This window comes from Equus quagga, chromosome 21 (genome assembly GCF_021613505.1).
Source record: "Equus quagga isolate Etosha38 chromosome 21, UCLA_HA_Equagga_1.0, whole genome shotgun sequence".
In the NCBI taxonomy this organism is placed as follows: Eukaryota; Metazoa; Chordata; class Mammalia; order Perissodactyla; family Equidae; genus Equus; species Equus quagga.
In genome coordinates, this window is record NC_060287.1 from 38,999,913 (window position 1) to 39,024,468 (window position 24,556).

Below are 24,556 nucleotides of genomic sequence, written 5' to 3' on the forward strand. Positions count from 1 at the left end.
CGTGTGCCGTATTTTGCTGGTCTGTGGGGTGCTCTGAGGGGCTTGCCCATCAGATGCTTGCCCCAAGCCCTCTCATCAATGCCTGCGTGAGGTGGCCCAAAAGTGGCGTGCGACCTCCTCAGGGAACAGAGGACTTTGGCATTCTTTGGAGAGGAGGGCAAGTTCACAAACATGCCAGTCAGAGCTGTCGAGCGGATGCCAGTAGTACTCCTGGGGTACCGGGTACCAGGGCGTGAGAGGGCTGCTCTCGTGTTGGAAGCCTGCAGTAACAGAGAACCATGGTTTTGGTGGTGGTCTGCACGGGCACTGTGGGCCCATGACATGGAGGAAATGTTCCAGGAGTAGGACTGCCGGGAGGCTGGGGAATGAGGAAGGGCGCTGTGCTGAGGGTGGCGATGGGTGGTTGTTGGGTTAGGGTCTCAGAGCAGTGCGTTCCAAGTTCTTAGCCACTAAGAGGCTGAGAATGATCTGACTAATGAGGCTTGAGCTGAGGGAGATGCAGACACTGAAGCTCAGCCCCACCAAGAGCAGTGGGAAGCTTCCAGAACGTCCAGGCTGCATAAGCCTGCAGAGGGCCTCTGGCTGTCCCCAGTGAGGAGTCACATTAGGTGGACAGGGACGAGCAGGTGCTGCGGGAGCTGTGGAGGGCAGGCTGGGCCTACAGGAGCTGCAGAGTATCCAGAGACTGCCCAGGGTGTGGATAAGGATGCTGCTGGCAGGAGACAGGCGTCTCCAGGATCTGGTCCTGGGGGAGACTGAGCAGGCATGTGATGGCGTTGTACACTGTGAACGATGCCAGTAGGCAGGCCGCTGATGGGGAGAGGGCTTTCAGGTTGCTGGCCCTGCTTGTCCTGGGCTTGATCCCACCTGGCCAAGATGGCATCTCTGTCTTCTACTTGGACTGGGGTGGCCAGGTGAAGGGGACAGTCCAGGTGCGGGGGCGAGCTATGCCAAGGAGGGCTGTGGGATAGGCCCCAGCTCTCTAGCCTTGCCAGTCTGGTGCCTGCCCGTGACAGCACCCGAGGGGTGGGACCTCGCTGTGAGAGGGCTGCACCTGGAGTTTTGCGTAGGTGATGGGTGAAGGAAGAAAGGTGTGGAGACCCCGAAGGTCTGCCTGGAGCAGGTCAAGGAGCTCATAGCGAGGGCGTGTGGATTTCCCTGCACCAAGAAATCACTATGGAGTAGGGACCACTCCTCCCTGAGTCCAGCGGCCTGGGCATCTGGCAGGAAAAATCTCAGCTGAAGGTGAGGCTGGGCTCCTGCCAGGCACCCACACAGAGGGAGGAGGAGGGGACAGGCCTGCTCATGGCTCTCCAGCCTCTGGGTGCTTCTGCAGCCCTGGCCACTTCCAGGTGGCTGAACGAGAGGGTGGTTGGGGTGTGAACTAGTTGAAGGTCCTGGTGATTCAGTTGACCTTGGTAAAGTGAGGATTCTTTGCGCCATAAATAGAAGTTCAGTGGTTTGGGTTGTGTCGCTGTGCCTTTTCCAGAACGCCCTTCCCTGTGTAGCTCCAGGGCGATACGACCCAAAGAGAAACTGGCATTGAGGCTCTGGAAGGTGGGGGAAGAGCAGTGGCCATCTCACCCGCAGGCCCCCCTGGTCAGAGAAGGGGAGACAGACGTAGAGGGCGGCGGGGTCTTCCCTGAGGCACGTCCTCTTCCCAAGCAGCAGCCAGCTCTTCTCCCCTCGCTGTCAACTCGCAGGGGCAGGAGCTCTGAAGGGGCCACAGCTGTCCCCAGCCTCTCCACCAGCCCCTTGTGGGGCCGCCTCCGGAGCTGACATATACATTTCCCCCACTCCCAGGCAAGCTCCCTCCTGTGGTCCTGCCTGCCTGCCTTGGGAGGGCTGCTTGGTGACCCCCACCTTCTCCAGCTTCTCCTTTTGGATTTCTGAGTCACCAGCTCCTCCTGCAATTGTGTAAAGTCAAATTTCTATAACATATCTTGTATTTCATAATACTCACGGGGTTTTGCTTCCACACATGAAGACTGACACAGGCAGAAATGCAACCAAAAATTACTTAAACCAAAAATGAAACATTGGCTTGAGTACCTGAGAAGGCAGGGGTATCGGCTTCAAGTATGGCTTGATCCAGTGGCTCAGTCTCATTTTCAGGGCCAGGTATCCACCCATCCCCACCCTCCAACTGCACGTGTTCAGAGCTCTCCACCCTCTGCTCCAGGCCTAAATCTGAACTGCTTCAAGTCCAGCAGAAAGAATGCTTTTTCCCAATTACTCAGGTGCAAGTTTGGGGATTGGCCAGGCATCAGTCCTGTGCCACCTGAATACGTCTCTGTGGCTTGTTGCAACTCAGCTGCTGGCCTGAGCCTTGTGCCCAGGTCTGGAGTTGGCCAGAGAACGGGAGGGAGGAGAGGTGACCCAGAGGGACATCTGAGGAGAAGGGGAAACCGCCACCCCCCACACCCTTTGTGTCCCTGCACAACTTCTTTTTTCTGGCAGAATCTCCCCTGTCCCATGGTCACTCTGGGGCTCTGTCCATGGATTTCCCACCGTGGTGGCATCCAGGAGTTGTCACTGTGGCCTTGGCCACAATAGGATGGTCTCTGCTCTCTCTCTTTTTTTAAAAAAATAATTTGATATCTCTAAAGGCCCTGCTGACTGAATCTGGTTCTAATCCAGCTGAGTCATGAGCTTCATTTCTGCCGATGCCCTGTCCCCAGACCCGTGTGTCCCCCAGGACTCCTGCAAGCAGCATTTCCCGCACGTGCAGCTGGGTGTCTCCTCCTTGCTGCCTCTTTGAAGCCCTCAGGACTGGAGAGAGGACAGGAGGGGCCTCTTTTGTGCCAGAAGGCCCTTGGGGGCGGCGGAATGTGGTTGTCTTGTGGGTCCTGGGCCCCAGTGCAGTCTTGGGGATGGCGCTGCTCTGGCACGGGCGACAGGGACCCAGGGAAGGGGTCTGCCCTCTTCCCTGCAGCCCTGACTGCTCAGCCCTCAGCCAGGGCTGCCTCAGAATCTCAGGGGAAGGTTTGGGCTGGAGGGTGACAGAGCAAGCCGGGAGGGAGGTTGGAGCCCTGCTCCACAGATGACGGCAAAAACTGGCACTAGCTAACAAGGTCACCCCCAGGGTGGACAGTGGACACTCCCCTCCTCCCATCCACTGGGTTTTCCTTTGAGGAATTGACCCTCCCAGTGCCGAGGAAGCTGCTGTCCCTTGTCAGGGAGGAGCCAGGAAGGAGAATGGCAGCCTGGGGCCGCTGTGGCAGGCTGCTGCTATGGGGCAGCTTGGATACCGAGCCTGGGGCCTGCGTGGAAGGAGGGCAGTGGCTCCTGGTGACTGCGGGGGGCACTCTGGGCAGAGGGATGGGTCCTGGCCGGAGGGCCTGTCTAGACAGTCTCAGCTGAGACCCTCCTAGGAAAGTGCCCTCTGCCGGAGGGAGCTGCCCCCCGCCAAGGGCATCCCTTGGGCCAGTCACTGTTGGGAGGCACAAAGCCAGGAGCTTGTGGTTCTAGGTGGACAGCTCCTAGGGCCACCGGCCTCAGAGCCCACCTTGGGCTCAGCTGGGGCCTTGCCACCCAGCCCTGCTCCTCATCCTCTCTGTCCTAGGGCACAAGCAGGAGAGTGCCAGCTTCCAAGGGACATGCCTGGAGCTGCTGGTGGTCTTTCTTTCTTTTTTTTTTTATAAAGATTTTATTTTTTTCCTTTTTTTTCTTCCCAAAGCCCCTCAGTACATTTGTATATTCTTTGTTGTGGGTCCTTCTAGCTGGAGCATGTGGGATGCTGCCTCAGCATGGCTTGATGAGCAGTGCCATGTCCGCGCCCAGGATTCGAACCAATGAAACACTGGGCTGCCTGCAGCAGAGTGCGCGAACTTAACCACTCAGCCATGAGGCCAGCCCCTGCTGGTGGTCTGTCTTGAAGTGAGCAGAGCTCTGCTCTCTCCCCTTGGGCGGGCCCAACACTCTCTGTGGTTTGCACCCGTTGGGCTGGGCAGGGGTTTCTGGTGCTCAGGACCAGGAATACTGTTTCCAGAACATCCTGCTGTCTGCACTCAGCCTGCTGTGAGAGGGACTCCTGCGGAGGCCCAGCTGGCAAAGGTGTGCTGACCGCACATGGCACCTGTGCCCCCTGCGGCCCTGGGAAGGACAGGACTCGTCCCAGGCTCCGCTTTGGCCTCCCCTTTCTCCATCTGCCCTCTCCTATTGATCTCATTCAGGCTACGCCAGCTGGGCTTTCCAACTGTATGAGCGAGCTGTGGCTGCGTAACAAACTGCTCAAACTCCGTGGCTGGGAACAACGACGCTGACTGTCTCACAGTTCCTGAGGGACCAGCGAGCAGCTGTGCGGGGTGACCCGGCTTGTGGGCTCTCATGAGGCTGTCAATCTAAAAACAAGAAGCCAGTTCAAGAGGCAAAGCGTTTATTCGGGATCAAAGAATTACAGTTCGGGGTATATAGATTTAGGTAGAACACAAACAACATCCCGATTACGGGAGGTGGACTCAGGGCTTTTAGGGGGAAAAAGAGGAGGATGAGGTAAGTTGTGTGAGTTCCTTGGTGCTGACCAGCAAGGCTGGGCTTGTACTCATTGTCAGCACCAGTCCGGCACTGCCGTCACCAGGTGAAGTGCGCTTCTCTCATCCGTTCACACAGAACATTCTCCTTTCTGCTGACTTCTTGAAAGCTTGGTTTGGCCCAGTTCAAAGGTTCAGAAAAGGGGACACGCAGGCACTTCCCCTGAAATGGCAGCTCCAGCTCCATTCTAAAATGGCTCCACTTACGTCATGGTTCCCAAGGTCGGGCTGTGGGCCGGGGCTGCCATCTCTGATGAGCGAGTGGGGTCTTCCAAGCCCATTCATGGGACTGTGGGCAGGAAGCTTCATTCTCACCATGCAGCCTCCCCAGAGTGAGTGATGGAGAGGGAGAGAGGGAGGGAGGGAGGGAGATAGAGATGGAGGGAGAGGGAGAGAGACGGAGAGGGAGGGGCGCTCCTCCACTCTGCGGGGAGGGAAGTGCACTGATGTTAGACCACACAGGGACCCATGGGCAGGCCGGAGAAAGGAGAAAGACTGGGAAAGCAAGACAAGGAGGTCTGGGGGGCACTGGGGGCGGGCCGCAGCGGGGAGATCCTCATGACCCACATTAAGGCCCACTGGGCATCAGCTGAGGACAAGGTGCTGGACAGCTAGAAAAGGAAAGGACTCAGCCAGTTGATGTCCACTAGCCTCTGTCCTCAGCCAGCCCAGGGCCGGCCAGTAGGTCAGGAAGGTTGTGGCCATGGTGCCTGGGATGGAGGCCACACACCACACCATCCCTCCAAGAGACAGGGCGAGATGCCTTCAGACAGAATGGACACAGTCCGGGTCTGGGCTGCCCTTCCTGCCCATCAGGGCTCAGAGTGGTCTCATCCACCATACAGGTCCCCAGGGAACAGGGCATCAGACCAAGGGACCCACTGCACAGGCCGAAGGCCCTGCCTGACACCGCCCCCACCCACCTCCAGCTCTGCTCTGTTGAATTCCTCATGACGACGCTGACTGCAGCCTGACGATGTTTATGTCACATCCTCCTTGTGACTGCAGGCCCGCTTCAGTCCTCCGAGGGGAACCACAGAGCACGCCTGTGGGAGAGGAGAGCGGCCTGCATTTCTCCATTTTATTCAGTGTCCTGAGAGATGGTTCAGGCTTGGGGGCTTTTCCAGCTCGGTTCTCATCACTGTCGCCGCAGAAACGTGCCACCTATTAGAGGAGCCTGGGCAGGCACGTCGCCCCTGGTGCTCCACAGGAGCTCCTCCTCTTAGCTGCAGTCTTTACACTCCTGGGCAGCACCATTACTCCCATTTTCTTTTAAATTTCGTGGGCAGTCCTTTTAGATAAGAAGTTTCTGGAACGCAGATGATCTGTTGCTTTCAGAGATGAAGGAAAACAATGTGTCCCCCAGAACGAAGCCCACTCCTCTTAGACCTCTCTCTAGACCAGGGGTCAGCAAACCACAGCTGAAACCACAGTTTCAGCTGCAAGGGCAGAGTTGAGCAGGTGGGACAGAGACCATGGGGCTGCAAAGCCAGGGACAGTTACCATCCAGCCCTAAACAGAAAAAGTCTCCCAGCCCCCACTGTGTGGGCCCTCCGCCTTCCCTGCTCCTCCCCGAGGAGCCAGCTGCCCTGCTTCTCCGTGCCTGTGTATAATTCATGACCAGAGCGTGCTGATGCTAGGCGGTCAGAGTGCCATCTTTTTCTCCTTGCTGCCAGAGCAAGGGGCTTTTATCTTGGGCATGATGTCCAGGCCCTAGCCTAACCCTAACCCTGCTCTGCATTTCCCTTCTCTGAACTTGAAACAACCCTCAATCATGAGCGGTACTTGCTATGTTTGTGCCTTCCAGTCAAATGTCTTTTTGTTTTTGTGGGAAGGATGTTTCATAACTGCTCTTGCAATAGAATCCTGGCAGACGGAACATGGCCTTCTTGTGAAATGTGTGGTTCTCCCCTCGAAGGGAAGGAGTCACGGGGGGACAATGTGGGCAGAGACGTTTTGTCAGAAGCCTGTTTTGTGAACTACTTCACCTTAAATGATTTTCCCACAGAGGCCCTGCGACGCCGGGAAACCAAAACCAGCCGATCCTAGCCGGTCCACCAGACAGCTCTGCAGTCATCGCTGTCTCATGAAATATTCACCACCCCTCAGTAAGCTTATCATCAAGGAGACGGCTCTCGCGCCAGAAGGCACCCGAGGGAAGGAGCACTGGAGAAGGGTCTGCACACAGCTGCTGACACCCAGCTGCTGACACGGGTGGGTCTCCGCCACCACTGCAGGTTCACCAGGGTCCCAGCCTCGTCTCCGGGGTTGTGGCAGGGGTAGCAAGCCTCCGCCTGCAGCCAGCTCTCACCCAGCGCTAACTACCGCCGGCTCTGAGGCTGTAGCCATGGAGGGTGGAGGGCTGTGCCCCCTGCAGTGCGCCATCCAGCAGGCCAGAGCCACTGTGTCAGTGGTCCCAGCTGCTGCCCTGTCTTTGATGCCTAGGTGCTGGCTGTGTTGGAGGAGAGGCTCCAGCTATCTCTGTTCTTATCATTGTCCTGAAGAAACGATTGCGTGCTGCCCCATACAAGGGACTCTCATGGGGTCTGACTCCTTCCCCATAGCAGCTAGAGACCTCCGGATGGCGGGATAGTGAGACGGGGACATCCTTCAGCCTGTGGACCCACAGCACTGCTGGAAGGCTCCTTTGTGGAGAGGCAGGGGCAGGTGAAGGCAGGGGGCCTTCCAGAGGAGAGGGCTCTGGGCAGGAGTCTGGACACTACGTCATCGCTCCCAGGGGAGGAAAAGAGCAGGTGGCTGGTCAGCCAGGAGTTGGCTGGCAGCCCCTGGGCCCCAGACTGGAGAGGCCACAGGACCGTCTTCACTCCTCTGGATGCCCAGGGGGCCCAGGAGTAGTCTCCGGGCGAGGAAGGAGAGGACAGAGCCCTTTGTGGGGTGAGAGAATTGGGCTGCTGGTTTGGACCTTTGGGGAAAGCCGGTCAGCTTCTCAGGAGTCAGAATGCAGTCGCTGCCAGTCCTCCAGCCAGGAGGACTGAGAAGGGCAGTGCCACCAGGGTTGAGTTTAGATGGCTGTGCATCCGGTGGCCAGCACCTGCTGCGGGATGTGCTGTGTGGGTGAAGCTTTCTGGCTCCTCCTGCCCCCTTGGGTCCTGCCTTACTGGGAATGGTCTCTTGGCTTTGGGTCGGCCAGGAAGACGGAAGTGAGGGTGGCTGCAGGAGTCTGCGAAAGGGCTCCCGAGGCCTGGATGGGAAGTGGCTCACCCAGCCCCAGGGCCACGTGGCTCTGGCGCCCCCCTCTCCCCCGACTCCCGCTGACACGCTCCGTCCTCTTCCCTGCCCCTGCCTGGCAGGTGCGGTAGGGCTTTGAGGACATCGCCGCCATCGCGCATTTAAACGCTGAGAAACTTGCCACTAGCCCCTCAGGAGGCAAACACCCGTGTGAGTGCTGGGTCGGGGGTCTCCGGGGAGGATGCACCTCGCAGGTCGGGGGTTTCGGGGAGGTCCGGCTCGTGCAGGTTGGTCCTTGGCTCTCTCGGCGGGCGCGGCATGCAGAGGGCTGGCTCTGCGGGGCCGAGTGACGCAGAGCGCGCTGCGGGCGACGCGGACTGTGCGGGGTGCGGGGTGCGGGGTGCGGGGCGCACGCTCGGCCGGAGATGCAGCGGTCCCGCGGGGCCAGGGCGGACGTCCTGCGCAGCGGCGCGAGGGACGCAGGTACGCGCCCGGGTGATGGACAACACCGGGGTGCGGCGACCAGGTAGCGGGAGTGGCGCTGGGGCGGAGGCGCGGGCCGGGGGAGGCTGCGCCAGGGTCCAGGGGCGCGGGCTGGGGGAGGATGGGTGCGCAGCCCTGGGGTGAGTGCGCGGCGGGGCGCGGAGACCTAGACGCTGGCCGGGGTGCTGGTGCCGGCGCGAGCGCGCGAGCTGCGGCGCCGCTGGGGCGCGGGGCCGAGGCAGGGCAGCGGCTCACGGCGTGGGCCCGGGCGCAGGCGGGGACGCGGGCACAGGCTGGGCTGCCGGGTGCGGGGGCGCGGAGACCGAGGCTGCGGCACCACCTGGGCTATGACACGGGGCGCAGGGGCGCCGGCGCTGCGACAGAGCCTGGGTTCCGTCTGCCCGGGGGCGCTGTGCCCCGACTTGGCGACATAGAGCCTTAGCCCATCTCAGACTCCTGCTCTGAACCCGGTTCAAGACCATAGGGCCACTTCTGTCCGCTGGTCGTTCCTTTGCACCTCCTTTGCGTCCAGCTATTTATTGTCTCAAAAGTCCTTTCACAGCCAGGACTTCACAGGGTGCTGGACCTCAGCAGAGGCAGGGAGCAGCTGCAAGGTTTAGAGAGAGAGGCAGAGAGGGCAGTGCATGTCAGGCCACTGCTGGCCAGTGTGTCTATGGCCAGCCCCCCAAATAAAGTCCAGTGTGTCTACAGCCAGCCCCCCATATAAAGCCTACTGTGCCCACAGCCAGCCCCCTGGTGTAAAGTCTGTTGTTTTATTTCCTGGTGAATCTTTTCGGCTGGGGCAGGTGGAGTACAAGGAGGAGCCCCGGTCCTTGTGAGTCCCATGGTCCTGGGCCCACATGGCAGCTGTAAAAAGCTGTGTCCAGGAGTTTTATTCTCTGTGGCCTTGGTGTCTATTCTGGGCGGTGGGGGTGGTTTACACCAGGGAGGCATTCTTTCAGCTGTGCCCCTGGAACACAGCAACCTGGGAGTGAGGCGCAGCCTGTCTGCAGAAGCTGCTGGAGGCTGAAACCGAGGGGCATGGCCAGCCCCTCCCCCATGCACCTGTGCTTGCTTCCTGTGGGCCCAACAGGACCTCCCTCCTACTGCGGATTGCTCAGTGCAGAGCCCAGATTTGGACATTCGCCCCACATCGGCCTTGGCCCTGTTCAGGCCCACGCCCTCTATGGCAATAGCCGCAGGTTCTCATGAGGTGCCCTGGGCCAGACGACATTTGTAGGTGTGCATTTTGTATGACTGTGTATTTAGGCCTGTGTGCTGTCAAATTCTTTCTTTCTTTCTATCTATCTATCTCTCTATTATCTATCTAGCTATCTGTCATCTACTTTCTTGGAAGTCAATTACTTTTGAAGCTTTCTCAACACACACCTGTGCCATTTGCTTATGGAGAATCTTAGCTATGAACCAGGGTGGCCAAAATTGCTTTTAGGTGATGTGTGAAGAAAGGGACTGATGATGCGATTCTGGGGAGAAGGACCCCAGAGGTTGCATGGGGGACTTTATAAGGTCATTGTCAGCCCTGGGTTTCTAGACTCTTCCATGGCCCAGACGGGTGGACAGGGGCAGGTGCGAGGAGGAGCAGAAGGAGGAGAGGGAGGGTCTGGCCAGCGTCTCCCACGCAGCTGGGCATGGGGACGGTTACCGTGTGGCTCCAGCCCTGCCTTGCCCGGTCTGACGGGGTGGCGGGCGGAGGGAGTGGCGTTTGACACATTTCCCAGGAGCCTGTTGGCAGGTGGGACTGGAAGAAATGTGCACAGGACCCTGATGGGTGCTCTGAGATGGCAGCTGTCCAAAAACTGGGCACGTGAGCAAGAGCACTTCAGAGTTTCTTAAGACAAAGTCTTTTACGGCACATACTGCTCTCTGCCACTCGGCCCATTTCATTCCCACCATCCTGTCACCCTCGTCCTGTGCAGGGCCGAGCCCTGGAGACGGTGACAGGAGCTGCCTCTAGTCCAGAGCCCCTCACAGGCCAGCTGTCTGACTGTGAGCTTTTGGGAGCCTCAGTTTCCTCTTCTGTCAACTGGGAACACTGCTTGCCATCTGCTTCCTTTGGAAGCTGGCTGTGAGGCCAGGTGAGCTGCTGTTCAGGACGCAGGTGGCCCAGTAAGGGCCGCACAGGTATAAGGCGTGGCCTCCACCATGAATGCTGTGCGGGGAGGTCCCTGGGTGGGGCCACTGGGCCGGCACTGGTCACTGGTGTGTCTCAGCCTGTTCGGGCTGCTCTAGCAGAATACTGTAGATGGGATGGCTGAAGCAACAGAACTTTATTTCTCACAGTTCTGCAGGCTGGAAGTCCGAGATCTGCGTGTAGCACAGGTGGTGAGGGGCGCCTTCTGGGCTGCAGGCTTCTCCTTGTCTCCTCACACAGTAGAAGGGGTCCCTTTTATCAGGGCGTTAATCTCATTCATGAGGACTCTGCTCTCATGACCTAATCGCTTCCCAGAGGCGGTGCCTCCTGATACCTCACTTTCGGGGTTAGATTTCGACATAGGAACTTTAAGGGAACACATTCAGACCATAGCATCCTGGCCCTGGCCCCTCAAAGTCTATGTCCTTATCACTTGCAAAATACATTCCTTTCATCCCAGCAGCCCCAAAGTCTTAACCCATTCCAGCACGAACTCTGAAGTCTTGTATCCTTTTGGGGTTCCTGGATGTGGCTAGGCACACGCCAGAGTGGCAGGGGTGGGGACTGAGCCCTTCACAGTGATGGAGGTTGTTACCGTTATGAATGGGTGCCCTGGGGCCCCGGGGATGTGGGTGTCCTTCAGGACTGCCCAGGGGCTCCGGCGGCGGGCCAGAGCTCGGGTAGCCAGGGAAATGTGCAGACCGACAAACGGACAGGGCTCCACACGAGGAAACACGTGCTGGGTCCTCTCAGGACACCTGCCTCATTTCCCCTCTGATCTATTTCAGCAGCCCCCAGGGCGTGTTTCCAGAACCCTCAGCCTCGCAAGGTGGAGAAAAGCCTGCCCTGAAGGAGGCGGGAGACGGGAAGCTGGAGTGGGGATGTCGGGATGGAGCCCTCGACCCCCTGGAAAGCTGGCTCCAAGCAGGAGGAGGGCTTTGGGGGGCAGCCCAGGAGGGTCGCTGACCTGGGCGCGGGCCCCAATCTGCAGCGAAGCGACAGCAGTCTCCCCAAGAACAGGAGGTCCCAGTACCTCCTCGGCAACTGTGAAAAGGTGGGCTTCTGGGGGTCAGTGGGGGCCCGTTGGCTGGCTCCACCAGAGCCCTGTGGGGCACAGTGACCACCAGGGAGGGGCGCATTTCCTGCCCGGGCAGAGACTCAGCTGGCCTGGGGGCTCCAGCCCAGAAAGGCCCTTAAGGAGAGGAGAATTGGGGAGCATGGTTCGGCCAGGCCTGTGCCCCACCAGGGCTGCACGATCACTTCCTCCGATTGGAAAAGCCGGGAACCGTGACAGTCCTGGGCCAGACTCCTGGAAAGCGTTGCTCCAACCTCCTTGTGCAGTGATCTCACTTCCTTGACTGGGAATGCCCTTAGCACCATCTGAAGCCCTGGGCTAACTTCGCGGAAAGGCCCGGAGAAGCGTGTTGAAAGAACACGCTGGACTTTTGTAGTCCCCTGGTCAGGTGGGCGGGAGGGCGCTTCAGCCTGCCGTCCCGCCAGGATGAAGGCAGAGCCTCATCTGCTACCGTTCCGCCACCCCACGTTGTTCCCGAGGAAGGCAGTGTTGACAGATAAACTGTAAAGTGCTGTGCAGGTTCAAATTGGGCCCAAGAGGAGGTGATCGCACCTGTTCACTCCTCCGTCCTGACTCCACACCTGAGGCCTTTGGTGAGGGTAATTTAACCCTTGGCATGGCCAGGGAGGGCTCGGGGCCTCGCTTCTCTGAAAAAAGACCCTCGAAGCTTGTCAGGGAGCATCAGTGTGTCTAAGAGAAGCCTAGGATGTGCTCATTTGAAAGTGTAGATTTGATGCCCAAGGATCTCAAAGTACCCTTTTTTGCCCTCAGCAAAAAAATCTGAGTTCCTGGATTCCTGAAAACATCAAGAAGAAAGAATGCATGTACTTTGTGGAGAGCTCCAAGCTGTCTGATGCTGGGTGAGTGGCCCTTTCTCTGTTCCCAGGCAGAGAAGCTGAGCAGAGGAAGACCGGCCCACCTCGGCAGGGGGACAGTCCCATATCCACGTAGGCCTAGGGTGCTCAGAGCATTTCTATTTACCCCACAAACCGTGTTCATTCGTGTCTGCATTTCCCCAACACCCACACCCTAGTCTGTGCTGTGCCACACTTGGGCCACGCTCTTCCTCACTTGTACTCCTTCTTTGTCACCTGGTGAACTCCTACTTATCCTTCAAGGCCTGTTGCAGATGCTGCCTCTGCTATGGAGCCCTCCTTGACCACACCCCAAGAGGTCACCTCTCCCTCCCACCACACTCTGTATATTTCTCTCTCTCTCTTTTCTTCTTTTTTGAGGAAGACTGGCCCTGAGCTAACATCCGTGCCTATCTTCCTCTACTTTATATGTGGGATGCTTGCCACAGCATGGCTTGCCAAGCGGTGCCATGTCCACACCTGGGATCTGAACTGGCGAACCCGGGGCCACCAAAGCAGAACGTGCGCACATAGCCACTGTGCCACCGGGCCGGCCCCTGTATATTTCTCGTTTATACCAGTTGTCGATTGTGCTGTAATTGTGTGGCTTTGTGGTTCTGCCTCTTGCCAGTTCTGAGCTCTGACCTGCTGACAAACAGTTAACATCCACTTATATTTGTTGAATGACATAGGGGAAGATAGAAGCGGATTACGGTATGGAGTGAGAGGTGAACAGTCACCGATGATCACGTCGTTTCTGGGGTCCTGTAATGTGCTCAGGTGTTATTACTAAAAGTGCCCCATGGATGTTTTGGGGTTCACACCTCTGGCATGGCTCTGCTTCAGATAAGACCCCTTATTCCTCACTGAGCGGTCATAGGAGTGACCTTGAGCTGAGAAGGTCGCCACCGTGCTCCAGCTGACAGCTTCACGGCTAGTGACCTCTCGTATTCTTGGTGCATAATCAGAGTTTCGGGTTCACACCACTTATTCTGACAATATACAGAGAGTACTTTGTAATGAGGTCTCCAGCTTTCATTATTTTTAAATGGGTTTATGAAAACAGCCTCAGAGGGAACTTGTGATACATAACTTCCTGTGTAGGAATCTGGTTTCGAAAACATTTTGTAGACTATTGCGGTAATCTGGTTTCTGTTTGTAGGGGTTCGGGGTGCCATTGATCTAGGCCCCGACCCCTTCTTTCCTCTGAATGCTAAACCAGTGGAGAAATGTTGGCGGGGGTCAGCGAGGGTTGGGGGATCCAGATCTTCCTTCTTTAGTATTTCCGTCCCGCTTTGGAGAAATAGTGCTCAGGATGCGTTTGGTTCTGAAAACTTCCAGAAGCACCTGTATTAGGATCAGGTTTAAGGAGAGGAGCTGCCCCAGGGAGATAGTAGATGGAATGGCTAGTTCATTCTGGTGTTATGACGGCTCCTTCAGGTTGCAGGAAGGGACCCAGATTGGAGAGAATGGAGCTCTCATTTCTCCCACAGGATGCTAGCCGTGGTGTTCCCGTTTATGCCCATCTAGGCCAAGAGCTCAGGAGCAGATTCTCTGATTGTTTAATTTCTGGGTCAGCGCTCTCAGCACATTTCCTGCGCTGTGTCCAGCTAGGGAACACACACAGATTCAAGATCTAATCTCACCCGAGGGCGATGGTTCAAGAGGAGAGGGAAAGGAGGAAGCTTATTATGGGCTGGCTGTTAGAAACTTAAGAGAAAATTTGGGGCAGCAGTGAGCCAAAATACGAGAGCTCGGGTCCCTGTCCTGGTGACCCCCTCCCCCACCCTGGCTCCAGCGCTCTCATCCATAGATTGAGGGGGCCACGCAAGGTGTTCCCTAAGACCCCCGCAGGTCTGAGAGTGCCTTGAGTCTCGTTAGGGGTCTCAGAGGATGGGATGGTCAGTGGGCGTGCCTCGAGTCCATCATGGCATGGGCAGTCCTGGGAGACCCTGTGTGAGCAGTGGAAACTGGGGCTGGCCAGGGACCTGCTTCACGAGTAGGGAAGGACAGCCTGAGAGGAGCCCAGGAGCTCTTGGGTATCAGTAGGCAGTGGGTCTTTTCACTGATCCATCGTCCATGCATGGTTAGTTAATTTGCACTAATTTGATAAATTATTTCCCATCCCAACCTCATTTGACCTTCACAGAGTTTTGCAGGGTTGGGGGCAGTGAAAGCATTATTTTTCCCATTTACTGACTGAGAACTTGAGAGTCAGAAGCATATGAGGTCACACTTGCTGGGTGGCAGAGAAACTTGTCCTCTTTCTTCTGGTCCAGGAGTCTGTCGCCTGTACCATCTGGCTCAGCTTTCCTCTGGTTTTAGACTTTTTTCGGGGTCTCATCTGCATCTGGTCGTCTGGGTCATTTATTACCAGCAAAAAGTAGGAATCTAAAACATCTGTAGATTTCCAGTCAAATAAGGAGTGACGAACACACTTATCTCCTCTGTCTCCTGAAACCCCAGTATATAGTAGTAAAGGAATAAAGAGATTTCAACCCCTGAAGACAAAGAAAATAAGAGAGGAGGTAAGAGCTGAAAGAGCCGTCAATGCATTCTTGCTGGGGAAAAGCAGAAAACACAGGGGCAGCTCCCGGAGGCTGGAGTTCTGGAGCATGACCACGGGCATCCAGCTGGGGCTGGTGGGAGGGGAGAGTTTGGGGGACCGTGTGCATCCTGCTGGCCCGTGGCTGAGAGTTTCTGCTTTGAGCCTGCACTGTGTGGGGTTTTTAATCCTTTTATTTTGAAATAATTATAAACTTACAGGAGGTTGCGAAGATACTACAGAGAGATTCCATGGTCCCACCACTGGCTACAGACTTGCGTCTACCCCGCCATCCCTGACCCCTGGCGACCATTCATCTGTTCTCCGTCTCTACAATTTTTTCATTTCTAGAATGTCACATAAATGGAATCATACACTATGTGATCGTCTGACTGGCTTTTTTTTCACTCGGCGTAAGGCCGTTGAGATCCGTCTGAGTTGCTGTGTAGACAGTTGGCTCCTCTTGGTTGCTGTGTGGTCCTTCGCTTTCAACGGGCCTATATCGTTATATTTGAAGTGAGGTTTTTGTAGACAACCAATAATCGGGTCTGATTTTTTTTATGCACTCTGCCAATCTCTGCTTTTCAACTCGTCTATTCAGACATTACATTTAATGGGATTATTGATATGTTGGGACTTGAGTCTGCCATGTTCTTTTTGGTTCTCAGTTTGCTCTGTATTTCTTTTCCTGCCTTTCTGTAGGTTACTTGAATAATTTTTAGAGTTCCATTTTGATTTATCCACACTATTTTTGAGAGTATCTCTTTGTAGAGCTTTGTTTATTTGTTGCTCCAGGTTTATATTATATATTCACAGTTTATCACAATCTACTGATATCTGCTCATCTGCTGGTCTTACATAATCTGCCAATATGTGTATGACTTAGTCTCCTGGTGTTGACCAGTTTGAGTGAAGCGTAGAAACATTACCTCCTTTCACATCCCTTACTCATTCCCATTTATAATATAATTGCTTAAAATATTTCCTCCACATGCATTGAGCACCATGTTAGAAAGTGTTGTAACTTTGGCTCAACCCAACCATCAAACATAATTCAGAAAATTCCGGAGAAGGAAAAGGTATTCTATTTACCCGTATTTTTTCTCTTTCCGTTATTCTTTGTTCCTTTCTGATAATCCAAAATTCCTTCTTTTATCATCTCATTTCTGTTTAGAGAACTTCCTTTAGCCATCCTTGTAGGGTAGCTCTGCTGGTGACAAATTCCCTTAGTTTTCTTTCGTCTGAGGATGTCTTGACTTCCCTTTCATATGTGAATGACATTTTTGCTGATATAGAATTCTGGGCTGATAGTTTTTGTCTTTCAGTATTTGAAAAATGTTGCGCTATTTCTTCCTGGCTTCTGATGAGAAGTCAGTTGTTGTTTGAATTGTTTTCCTCCAACTGGCAAAGTATCATTTCTGTCTTGCTGTTTTCAAGATTTTTCCTTTGTCTTTAGTTTTTGGAAGTTTGACCATTACACATCTTGGTGTGCATCTCCTTTGGGCTTATCCTGTTTAGTGTTCACTCATATTCTTGAATCTGTAGATTTGTGTCTTTTTTTTTCAAATACGAGAAATTTTGGCCATTCTTTTTTCTTTTTTGCTATTGTTGGTAGTATTGTTTTTTTAAAATTTCACTTTCTAATTGTTTGTTTCTTCTATATAGAATGAAGTTGATTAATGTTTGTTGACCTTGTGTCCTACAAACTTGTTAGACTTTCTTGTCAATTCTTGTGGTTTTTTTTTGTAGATTCCTTAGGATTTTCGACACACACAATTATGTTATCTGTGCATAAATATGGTTTTACTTCTTTTCCTATCTGTTTGCCTTTTCTCTATCTCTCTTTCTTCCTTGCTTATTTCGTTAGCCAGGGCCTCTAGCACCCTGCTGAATAGCAGTGGTGAGGGTGGACGTCCTTGTCTTGTCCTCGGTCTCCAGGATAAAGCATTCAACCTTTCATCATTGAGTATGCTGTTGCCAGTAGGACTTTCATAGATGCTTTTTATCAGGTTGGGGAATTCTCCTTTATTCCTAGTTTGTTGAATGTTGTTATTATGAGTGGGGGTTGAATTTGGTAAAATACTTTATGCATCCAAGCAATTGATCATATGACTTTCCTCCTTTATTTTGCAAATATGGTACATTAGATCAATTGATTTTTAAATGTTAACCCAACCTTGCATTCCTGGGAAGGCTCTCACTTGGTCATAATTTCTTTACATACTTTTTCAGCCTTGCCTTCTTTCTCTTGTCCTTCGGGGACTCTGATGATGTGAATGTTTGATCTTTTGTCATAGTTCTACAGGCCCCAGAGGGTCTGTTTATTTGTTTATTTAGGCCTGTTTTCTCTCTGTTGTTCACATTGGTTCATTTCGACTGTTCTGTCTTCAAATTCATGGATTCTTTCCTCTGTCACCTCGATTCTGATGCTGAATTCATCCAGTGAGTTTTAAAAATTTTGTTTAATGCATTTTTCAGTCCTAAAATTTATATTTGATGTGTCGTCTATTTCTTTGCTGAGACTTTATATTTTTTCATTTTTTCCAAGTGTGTTCACAATTTCTTGTTAAAGCATTTTTGTGGTGCCTGCCTTAAAATCCTTGCCAGATCATTCCAACATCTGTGTCATCTTGGTCCTGGTGTCTCTTGTCTTTTCTCATTCTGGTTGAGATTTTCCTGGTTTCTGGTATGGCTACTGATTTCCAGTTGAAACCTTGATATTGTAGGGATTACGGTGTAAGACTCTTGATCCTGTGTTTCAGGTGGTCCACTATGAGCTGCCTATGGGGAGGAAGGGCACCATCCCGTCACTGCCTTGTAGAGGCGGAGGGCCAAGTCCCCCTGAGCTTCAACTAATGCTTGGTGGGGAGGGGCTTCTTGTTCCTGCTTGTGCAGTGGGGGGAGTTCCAGCTCCCCACTGGGCCTCCCCTGATCCCACCCTGGCTAGGAGGGGCAGGGGTGCCTTATACTGCCCCCATGTGGCCTCCACTGACACTCTGGCCAGGATGCCTCGTTACTGCTGGGTGGGGTGAAAGTCCTGGGTCTCCACTGGGCCTCTGTGACACCCCCAGCAGGAGCAGGACAGGCACCCCGTTACCTCTGGTGACTGTGTGGTCTTTGCAGGAAGGTGGTGTGCGAGTGTGGTTACACGCATGAGCAGCACTTGGAGGAGGCCACCTGGCCCTGTGCCTTCCAGGGCAAGGAATGGGACCCAAAGAAGCATGTCCAGGAGATGCCAACGGACGCCTTTGGTGACATTGCCTTCATGGGCCTGGGTCAGAAGGTGGGAAAGGTTGGTTTCCATCACTCCATTATTCTTACTGTGGACCAGACCCCACTGTCAGTGACCCTTGGTGGCTGGGACTTCCTGGGTTTGGAGGGAGAGGCTGGGTGAAATCCCAGGGCACAGAGCCCTCCCAGGGCTAAGGGTGGGGCAGGCGGGGCTCCCCAAGGCTAACAGACCCAGTAGCAGAGGCGAGAGCTGTGCCAGGGGGCCGCACAGCAGGGTGGGAGGCCAGCAGAGCCTTGAGCTTGCTCAGGAACACGGGAGGGGCAGAGGGAGGCCCAGGCCCTGGCGAGTCTGTCATGTACGGTGGATCGCAGGGTGGTCCCTGGACCAACAGCACTGCCAAGCGAACTCTCGGGCCCCACCCTAGACCTGCTGAATTGGGTGCCCAGCCTCCCTCATTTTAACCAGTCTTCTGCAGGATTTTGATGCAGCTTTTGGGCATCGTTGACCTATGGGGTCTGGTGGAGCCACTTCTTCTGTGCTGGGGCTCTGGAAACCCTGAACCTCTTACTAACTGAGTGTGACTTTTCTCCTCAACTCCTCTGAGTCTCTGAGACGCCGCCCACTTGGCCAAAGAGGTTGCACAAGGAGGGTCCGAGGATGGGGTCACACCAGCTTCCTGGGTGGCCACCGGCCCAGAGCCCGCTGCATCAGCACCACCACGTGTTGGGTGCTCACCAAGCCCCTGTCCTTTGGAGCCACTCTCAGGGCCAGTCCAGTGGGCTGGGTGTCTTAGGTGTGGCTGGCCCAACCCGAGAGGAGGCGTCCTCCATGGAGCACGGGCGTTCTTCTGCAGCACAGGGGCTCTGAGTGAGAGTGGCCCTGGAGGGCAGTGTCTGGACCAGAGGCCAAGGGCAACTGACCCAAAGTGACAGGTCATGGAGACCCAGGGCAGGCGTGTGGCCAAGAGGGAGACTGTACTAGATGAAGACGGAGAGAAGGAAGGACAGGACAGCTGCTGGTTAAACCTGGGAGGACACGACGGCGGGCTGGCCTTTACTGTGGGACTGAAGCAGACATGGGGTCTCCAGCGTGGGGTGCCCCCGACACAGAGAGGGAGAGTAGAGAGGCAGCTGGGCTGAGGGTCCGTGACGATGAGGGGCAGTTCTTTGCCGTGGGGCCCCTCTTCTGGGCCTTTGCCTCCCCCTTTTCTCCCAATTCATGCCCTGTATGGCTGCAACCCTCATTGAATCTAGACCCAGGGGTGAGGTGACCACGGCCCGCTTGGGGCTATGGGACATGGCCGGGGGTGGGGACACTGTCCCCCACTGTGCTGTGGCCTCGGACTGGCCCAGCTGGCCACTGACCCAGCCTCCTCTGCTGTCCTCTGACTTCCCCGCAGTATGTCCGCCTCTCCCAGGACACGCCCTCCAGCGTCATCTACCACCTCATCACCCAGCACTGGGGCCTGGATGTCCCCAACCTTCTCATCTCGGTCACTGGAGGGGCCAAGGACTTTAACATGAAGCCCAGGCTGAAGAACGTCTTCCGCAGAGGCCTGGTCAAGGTGGCCCAGACCACAGGTAACGCCTGGGAGGGGGGACATGAGGCCTGGACCACAGGGAGCGCTCAGGCCTGGGAGCAAGGGGCAGGCTGAGGGAGGAGTGCGTCCCTGCGAGACAGAGCCGGGGCGTTGGGACTGCTTGGCCCTCGGGGGTCCCTGAGGCCACTCTGGGCCCCAGTGGAGAAGCATGTGGTCAGACTCACCCGGCGCTCCCTGCCCACCCTCCTTCCCTGATGTCCTGCTGCTGCCCCACGGCTGGCTTGGCTTGCCTGTCAGGACAGACAGGGCCCTGGCTCACTCCCCGATGGTGACGCCCTGCTCTGCGCCTAGAGGAGGCCTGGAAGCTGTGAGCTTCCGCGGGCGGGCAGAGGAGGCCAGGAGCCTGGGTTAGCCTGGGGGGTGCGAGTGAGTTCCTGTTACCTAATCTTTCTGTCAGTGTCATGGAAGGAAGGATTCGTTTCCGTCATTGACTCCCTCCCTGAGGTTACACTCCCAGTAAGAGCAGGGCAGGGGCTGTGTGCCGGGACCCTGTGTCCGCCTGAAGTATCCAGGGCTCCTCGGGAGGCGGCCCTCGGGGCTCTCTCAAAGTGACAATCGATAAGCAGATCCCATGCCCAGGGCCCCTGAGGGGGTTCTGCCAGTGTAAGTCAATGCCCCGAGAGCAAGGATTTGGGGTCCAGGTGAGACTGGGGTCACCCAGAGGGCACTGAGCCTCTTTCTGGGATCTGGTTTCAGCCAAGGGTGTGAGGGCCACACCCTCGGTTTGGCCTTTGCCCTGAAACAGAGTCTTAATCTGAGTCTTAATTGGCCCATGTCGCTCAATTTCATTGTCTACTTGTAGGCCCTGGGTTTTCGGGATCCTTCCATTTCCCTCCGTCCCTGCCTGCAGATCGACCGAATCTTGGCTCAGTGCAGCTGACCATCAGCAAGCACACTTGTAACCTCTGCCGCACATTCAGCAGGTGCTCACCTGTCCCCAGGGAGTCACGGGTGACGGTTGTACCACATCTCGTGGTTATCTTTTCAGCGTTTACTGTCAATCAGCCACTTCCCGGCCCCAAGGCCAGTGCCACGTGGTTTAGTTTGGTTTTTATGGCGACGCCATGACTGGCTTCCAGGCTTCAATGCCTGTACAGTTGTCGGCACCGTGCTGGGACCAGGCAGCCCAAACAAGAGCAGACGTGGCTCTTGGCTTATGTTTCAAGGAGGTGGCTGCAGGTCAGCGGCTGCAGGTCCGCTCCATGTGTCTTCTCATTCCGGGACACAGACCAGAGGAGCAGACCCCACAGGGGACCTGCTGTCCTCGTGGCAGATGGAGTACTGCAAAAACAGCTGGCGCAAATTCAGGTTCCTCAGACCTGGCATCGGTTCTTCTTGCCAGCATGAGAGGACCAAACCGGGCCACTGGTCGGGCTGGACAGTGGGGTGGGAGGTGTGTCCCCCATAGGGGCCTCTGTAAGTTGTGTGGCAGTGGGTGGGACTTATGATCCCGCACAGGGAACAGGGCCCAGTGGCGGACACAGGGATGCAGTCTACCACACTCTATGCCCAAAAACCAAGGGGAAGAAGGGAAGTTTATGTGTCTTGATATAGAAGCATTCAGAGAAATTTCTGAGGTGCCATGTTTCCGAGACCGGACAGGAGGCAGGCAGAGAGGACAAGGCCTGCCGTCAGGAGCTGGGGGTGGGGTGGGCTGGGGGGCCTGTTCCTGTCCCCGCCTCCCTGAGCAGCACAGGAAACCTTGGCTCCCAGCTGCAGCGTTGAGGACGTAATCGCGGTTTGGCTTCCTCTGAAATCCTGTTTTTTTTTTTTTTAAATTATTTTATTGAGGTCATATTGGTTTATAACATTGTATAATTTCAGGTGTACATTATTATATTTCAGTTTCTGTATAGGCTGCATCGTGCGCACCACCAATAGTCTACTTTATATCCATCACCCCCTTGTGCCCACCCCCAGCCCCCTTCCCCTCTGGTAGCCACTAAATTGTTCTCTTTGTCCATGTGTTAGTTTATCTTCCACATATGAGTGAAATCCTTTCTCTATCTAGCTTTCTGTATCTAGCTCATTTATCTTTCTCTATCTTGTCTTTCTCTATCTAGCTTATTTCTTTAACACCATACCCTCAAGGTCCATCCATGTTGTTGCAAATGGGACGATTTTGTCTTTTTTATGACTGAGTAGTACTCCATCGTATATATATACACCACCTCTTCTTTACTCATTCATCAGTTGATGGGCACTTGGGTCGCTCCCATGTCTTGGTTGTTGTGAATTACGCTGCAGCGAACATAAGGGTGCATAGATCTCTCTGTATTGTTGATTTAATGTTCTTTGGATAAATATCCAGAAGTGGGATAGCTGGATCGTATGGTATTTCTATTTTTAAGAAATCTCCATACTGTTTTCCATAGTGGCTGCATCAGTTTACATTCCCTTTTCTCCACAACCTCTCCCACATTTGTTATTTTTTGTCTTGTTAATTATAGCCATTCTGATGGGTGTGAGGTGATATCTCGCTGTAGTTTTGATTTGCATTTCCTAATCATTAGTGATGTTGAACATCTTTTCATTTGCCTGTTGTCCATCTGTATGTCTTCTTTGGAAAAATTGTCTGTCCATATCCTCTGCCCATTTTTTGATCGGGTTGTTTGTTTTTTTTATAGTTCAGTTGTGTGAGTTCTTTATATTATGGAGATTAACCCCTTGTTGGATATATTATTTGCAAACATTTTCTCCCAGTCGGTGGGCTGTCTTTTCGTTTTGTTCCTGGTTTCCTTTGCCTTACAGAAGCTCTTTAGTCTGATGAAGTCCCGCTTGTTTATTTTTTCTTTTGTTTCCCTTGCCCGAGTAGACATGGTATTCGAAAAGATGCTGCTAAGACCAGTGTCAAAGAGTGTACTGCCTATATTTTCTTCTAGGTGTTTTATGGTTTCAGGTCTTAGATTCAAGTCTCTAGTTCATTTTGAGTTAATTTTTGTGTAGGGTGTGAGATAACGGTCTACTTTCATTCTTGTGTGTGTGGCTGTCCAGTTTTCCCAACACCATTTATTGAAGAGACTTTCCTTTCTCCCTGTATGTTTGTGGCTCCTTTGTTGAAGATTAACTGTCTGTAGATGTGTGGGGCTCTCAATTCTGTTCCATTGACCTGTGTGTCTGTTTTGTACCAGTACCGTGCTGTTTTCATCACTATGGCTTTATAGGACACTCTGAAACAAGAGACTGTGATGCCTCCAGCTTTTAAGACTTACCCCTGATCATGAGTTTGAAGGCCCTTGAGTAGGGGCTCGGCGGGCATGGGGGACTGAGCATCAGAAGCATGCAGGGCCTTAGGTGTCAAGCTCAGGCGTGGCAGGGTGCGCACCAGGACCCATGGGCCTGCCCACCCTCTCTCCTTTCCCCAGGGGCCTGGATTATCACTGGGGGGACCCACACGGGCGTGATGAAGCAGGTGGGTGAGGCCGTGCGCGACTTCAGCCTGAGCAGCAGCTACAACGAAGGAGAAGTCGTCACCATTGGAATTGCCACGTGGGGCACCTTGCACAACCGAGAAGGCCTGATCCATCCCACGGTGAGCCGAGTGGGCGTGCTCCTGGGGTGGTGGGGTCAGAGGAGAGACGGGAGGCAGGGAGTTGATGTGTAGGATCTGACGGGGGACAGCAGTGGACAGACCACCATCTGGGCACCAGGGTAGATGCAGCGTGTAGGGGAGAGGCTGGACAGGGACACAGGAGCTCTGGGCTCGAGGCCCCCGCACTGCAGATGCTGGTGACCCGGGACAAGTAGCTAATTGGCTGGACTCTGGTTTCCCCCTTGAGATTACAAGATGGGTCCACATAGGAGTCGCCTAAGAGCCACTGCTGGTCTGGGGCTCTGCTAACAGCCACTCAGATGAGAAAGGAAGGGGGCTGAGTGCAAGGAGGTGGCTTGGCCAAGAGCACGCGGCCCATGAGCGTCTGGGTGGGCTTGACCCCAGGCTGTCTGATCCCAAAGTGTGACCTTGTGACCCTTGAACCCCTGCACTCAGATCTCCTCCAGCCCAGGGACTGCATGATGCTCTGACTTCCGACAGTCATTACCCACAAGGAGCTTCTTTTAAGATTGAAGAGAGAGCGCTCCTGTTTCCATTTCACTGGGTGCAGCTGTGGGAAGCAATTGCTCAAATACGGAGCCTTGAGTTGGAAAAGATAATTTGTTTCATCTGATAAGATTGTTTAGGGACACTAGATTTGGCATAATGAGCACACGTCCACTTAGTCCACAGAGTCAGGAAAGCTCGGGGGACACTGGCCCCAAACACAAGCCTCTGTAGGGGAGAAAGAATTCCTCTGCCCACTCTGGGTCCTTCTGTCTGGACTACAAATTAAATTCACATGAGACAGAATAACAGGGGAAAATCAACAGAGCTTTATGACATGTATACATGGGAGAAACCAAGGACACTGCATAACTCGGCCATCTGGCCAAAGCTGCCAGCTTAAGTAGCATCTTCAGTTAAAGGCAAAGGAGGAGGTTGGGGTAGTCTTTGGGATTTCAGAGGGGAGGAAGACAATTTACATGGAGACGGAAATGCAAATGTTTGTTAAAGCAAGTTTTGCTGGGCCAAAAATGGGCTTGCTGGTGCCTTTCTTTCTTTCTTTTTGAGGAAGGTTAGTCCTGAGCTAACTACTGCCAATCCTCCTCTTTTTGCTGAGGAAGACTGGCCCTGAGCTAACATCCGTGCCCATCTTCCTCTACTTTATATGTGGGACGCCTACCACAGCATGGCTTGCCAAGTGATGCCATGTCCGCACCCGGGATCGGAACTGGTGAACCCTGGGCCGCTGAAGTGGAACGTGCAAACTTAACCACTGCACCACCGGGCCGGCCCCTGTTGGTGCCTTTCTATTGCACCTATTTCACGTTATACTATAGCTATCTTACGGTGTGATAT

The 24,556-nt window shown here is 54.3% G+C and overlaps 1 protein-coding gene across 12 annotated transcripts in view; it reads left to right on the forward strand.

Moving 5' to 3' along the window:
• Positions 1 to 6,585: 6,585 nt before the first annotated feature.
• Positions 6,586 to 24,556, forward strand: part of LOC124231249 (transient receptor potential cation channel subfamily M member 2-like) — a 58,058-nt gene continuing 40,087 nt past the window's right edge. For 6 of the 12 annotated variants that reach the window (XR_006886465.1, XR_006886467.1, XR_006886466.1 and 3 more), the window contains exons 1-6: positions 6,586 to 6,746; positions 11,145 to 11,410; positions 12,203 to 12,291; positions 17,954 to 18,122; positions 19,462 to 19,642; positions 23,028 to 23,194. Coding sequence is in view for 9 of the 12 variants with exons in the window: in XM_046647924.1 (XP_046503880.1) it covers positions 11,246 to 11,410; positions 12,203 to 12,291; positions 17,954 to 18,122; positions 19,462 to 19,642; positions 23,028 to 23,194 (771 nt within the window). In the remaining 3 variants the exon portion in view is untranslated. Of the gene's footprint in view, positions 6,747 to 7,821; positions 7,932 to 11,144; positions 11,411 to 12,202; positions 12,292 to 13,031; positions 13,242 to 17,953; positions 18,123 to 19,461; positions 19,643 to 23,027; positions 23,195 to 24,556 lie in introns of those variants that run through there. The other 6 variants (XM_046647925.1, XM_046647926.1, XM_046647931.1 and 3 more) reach the window with 6 other exon arrangements.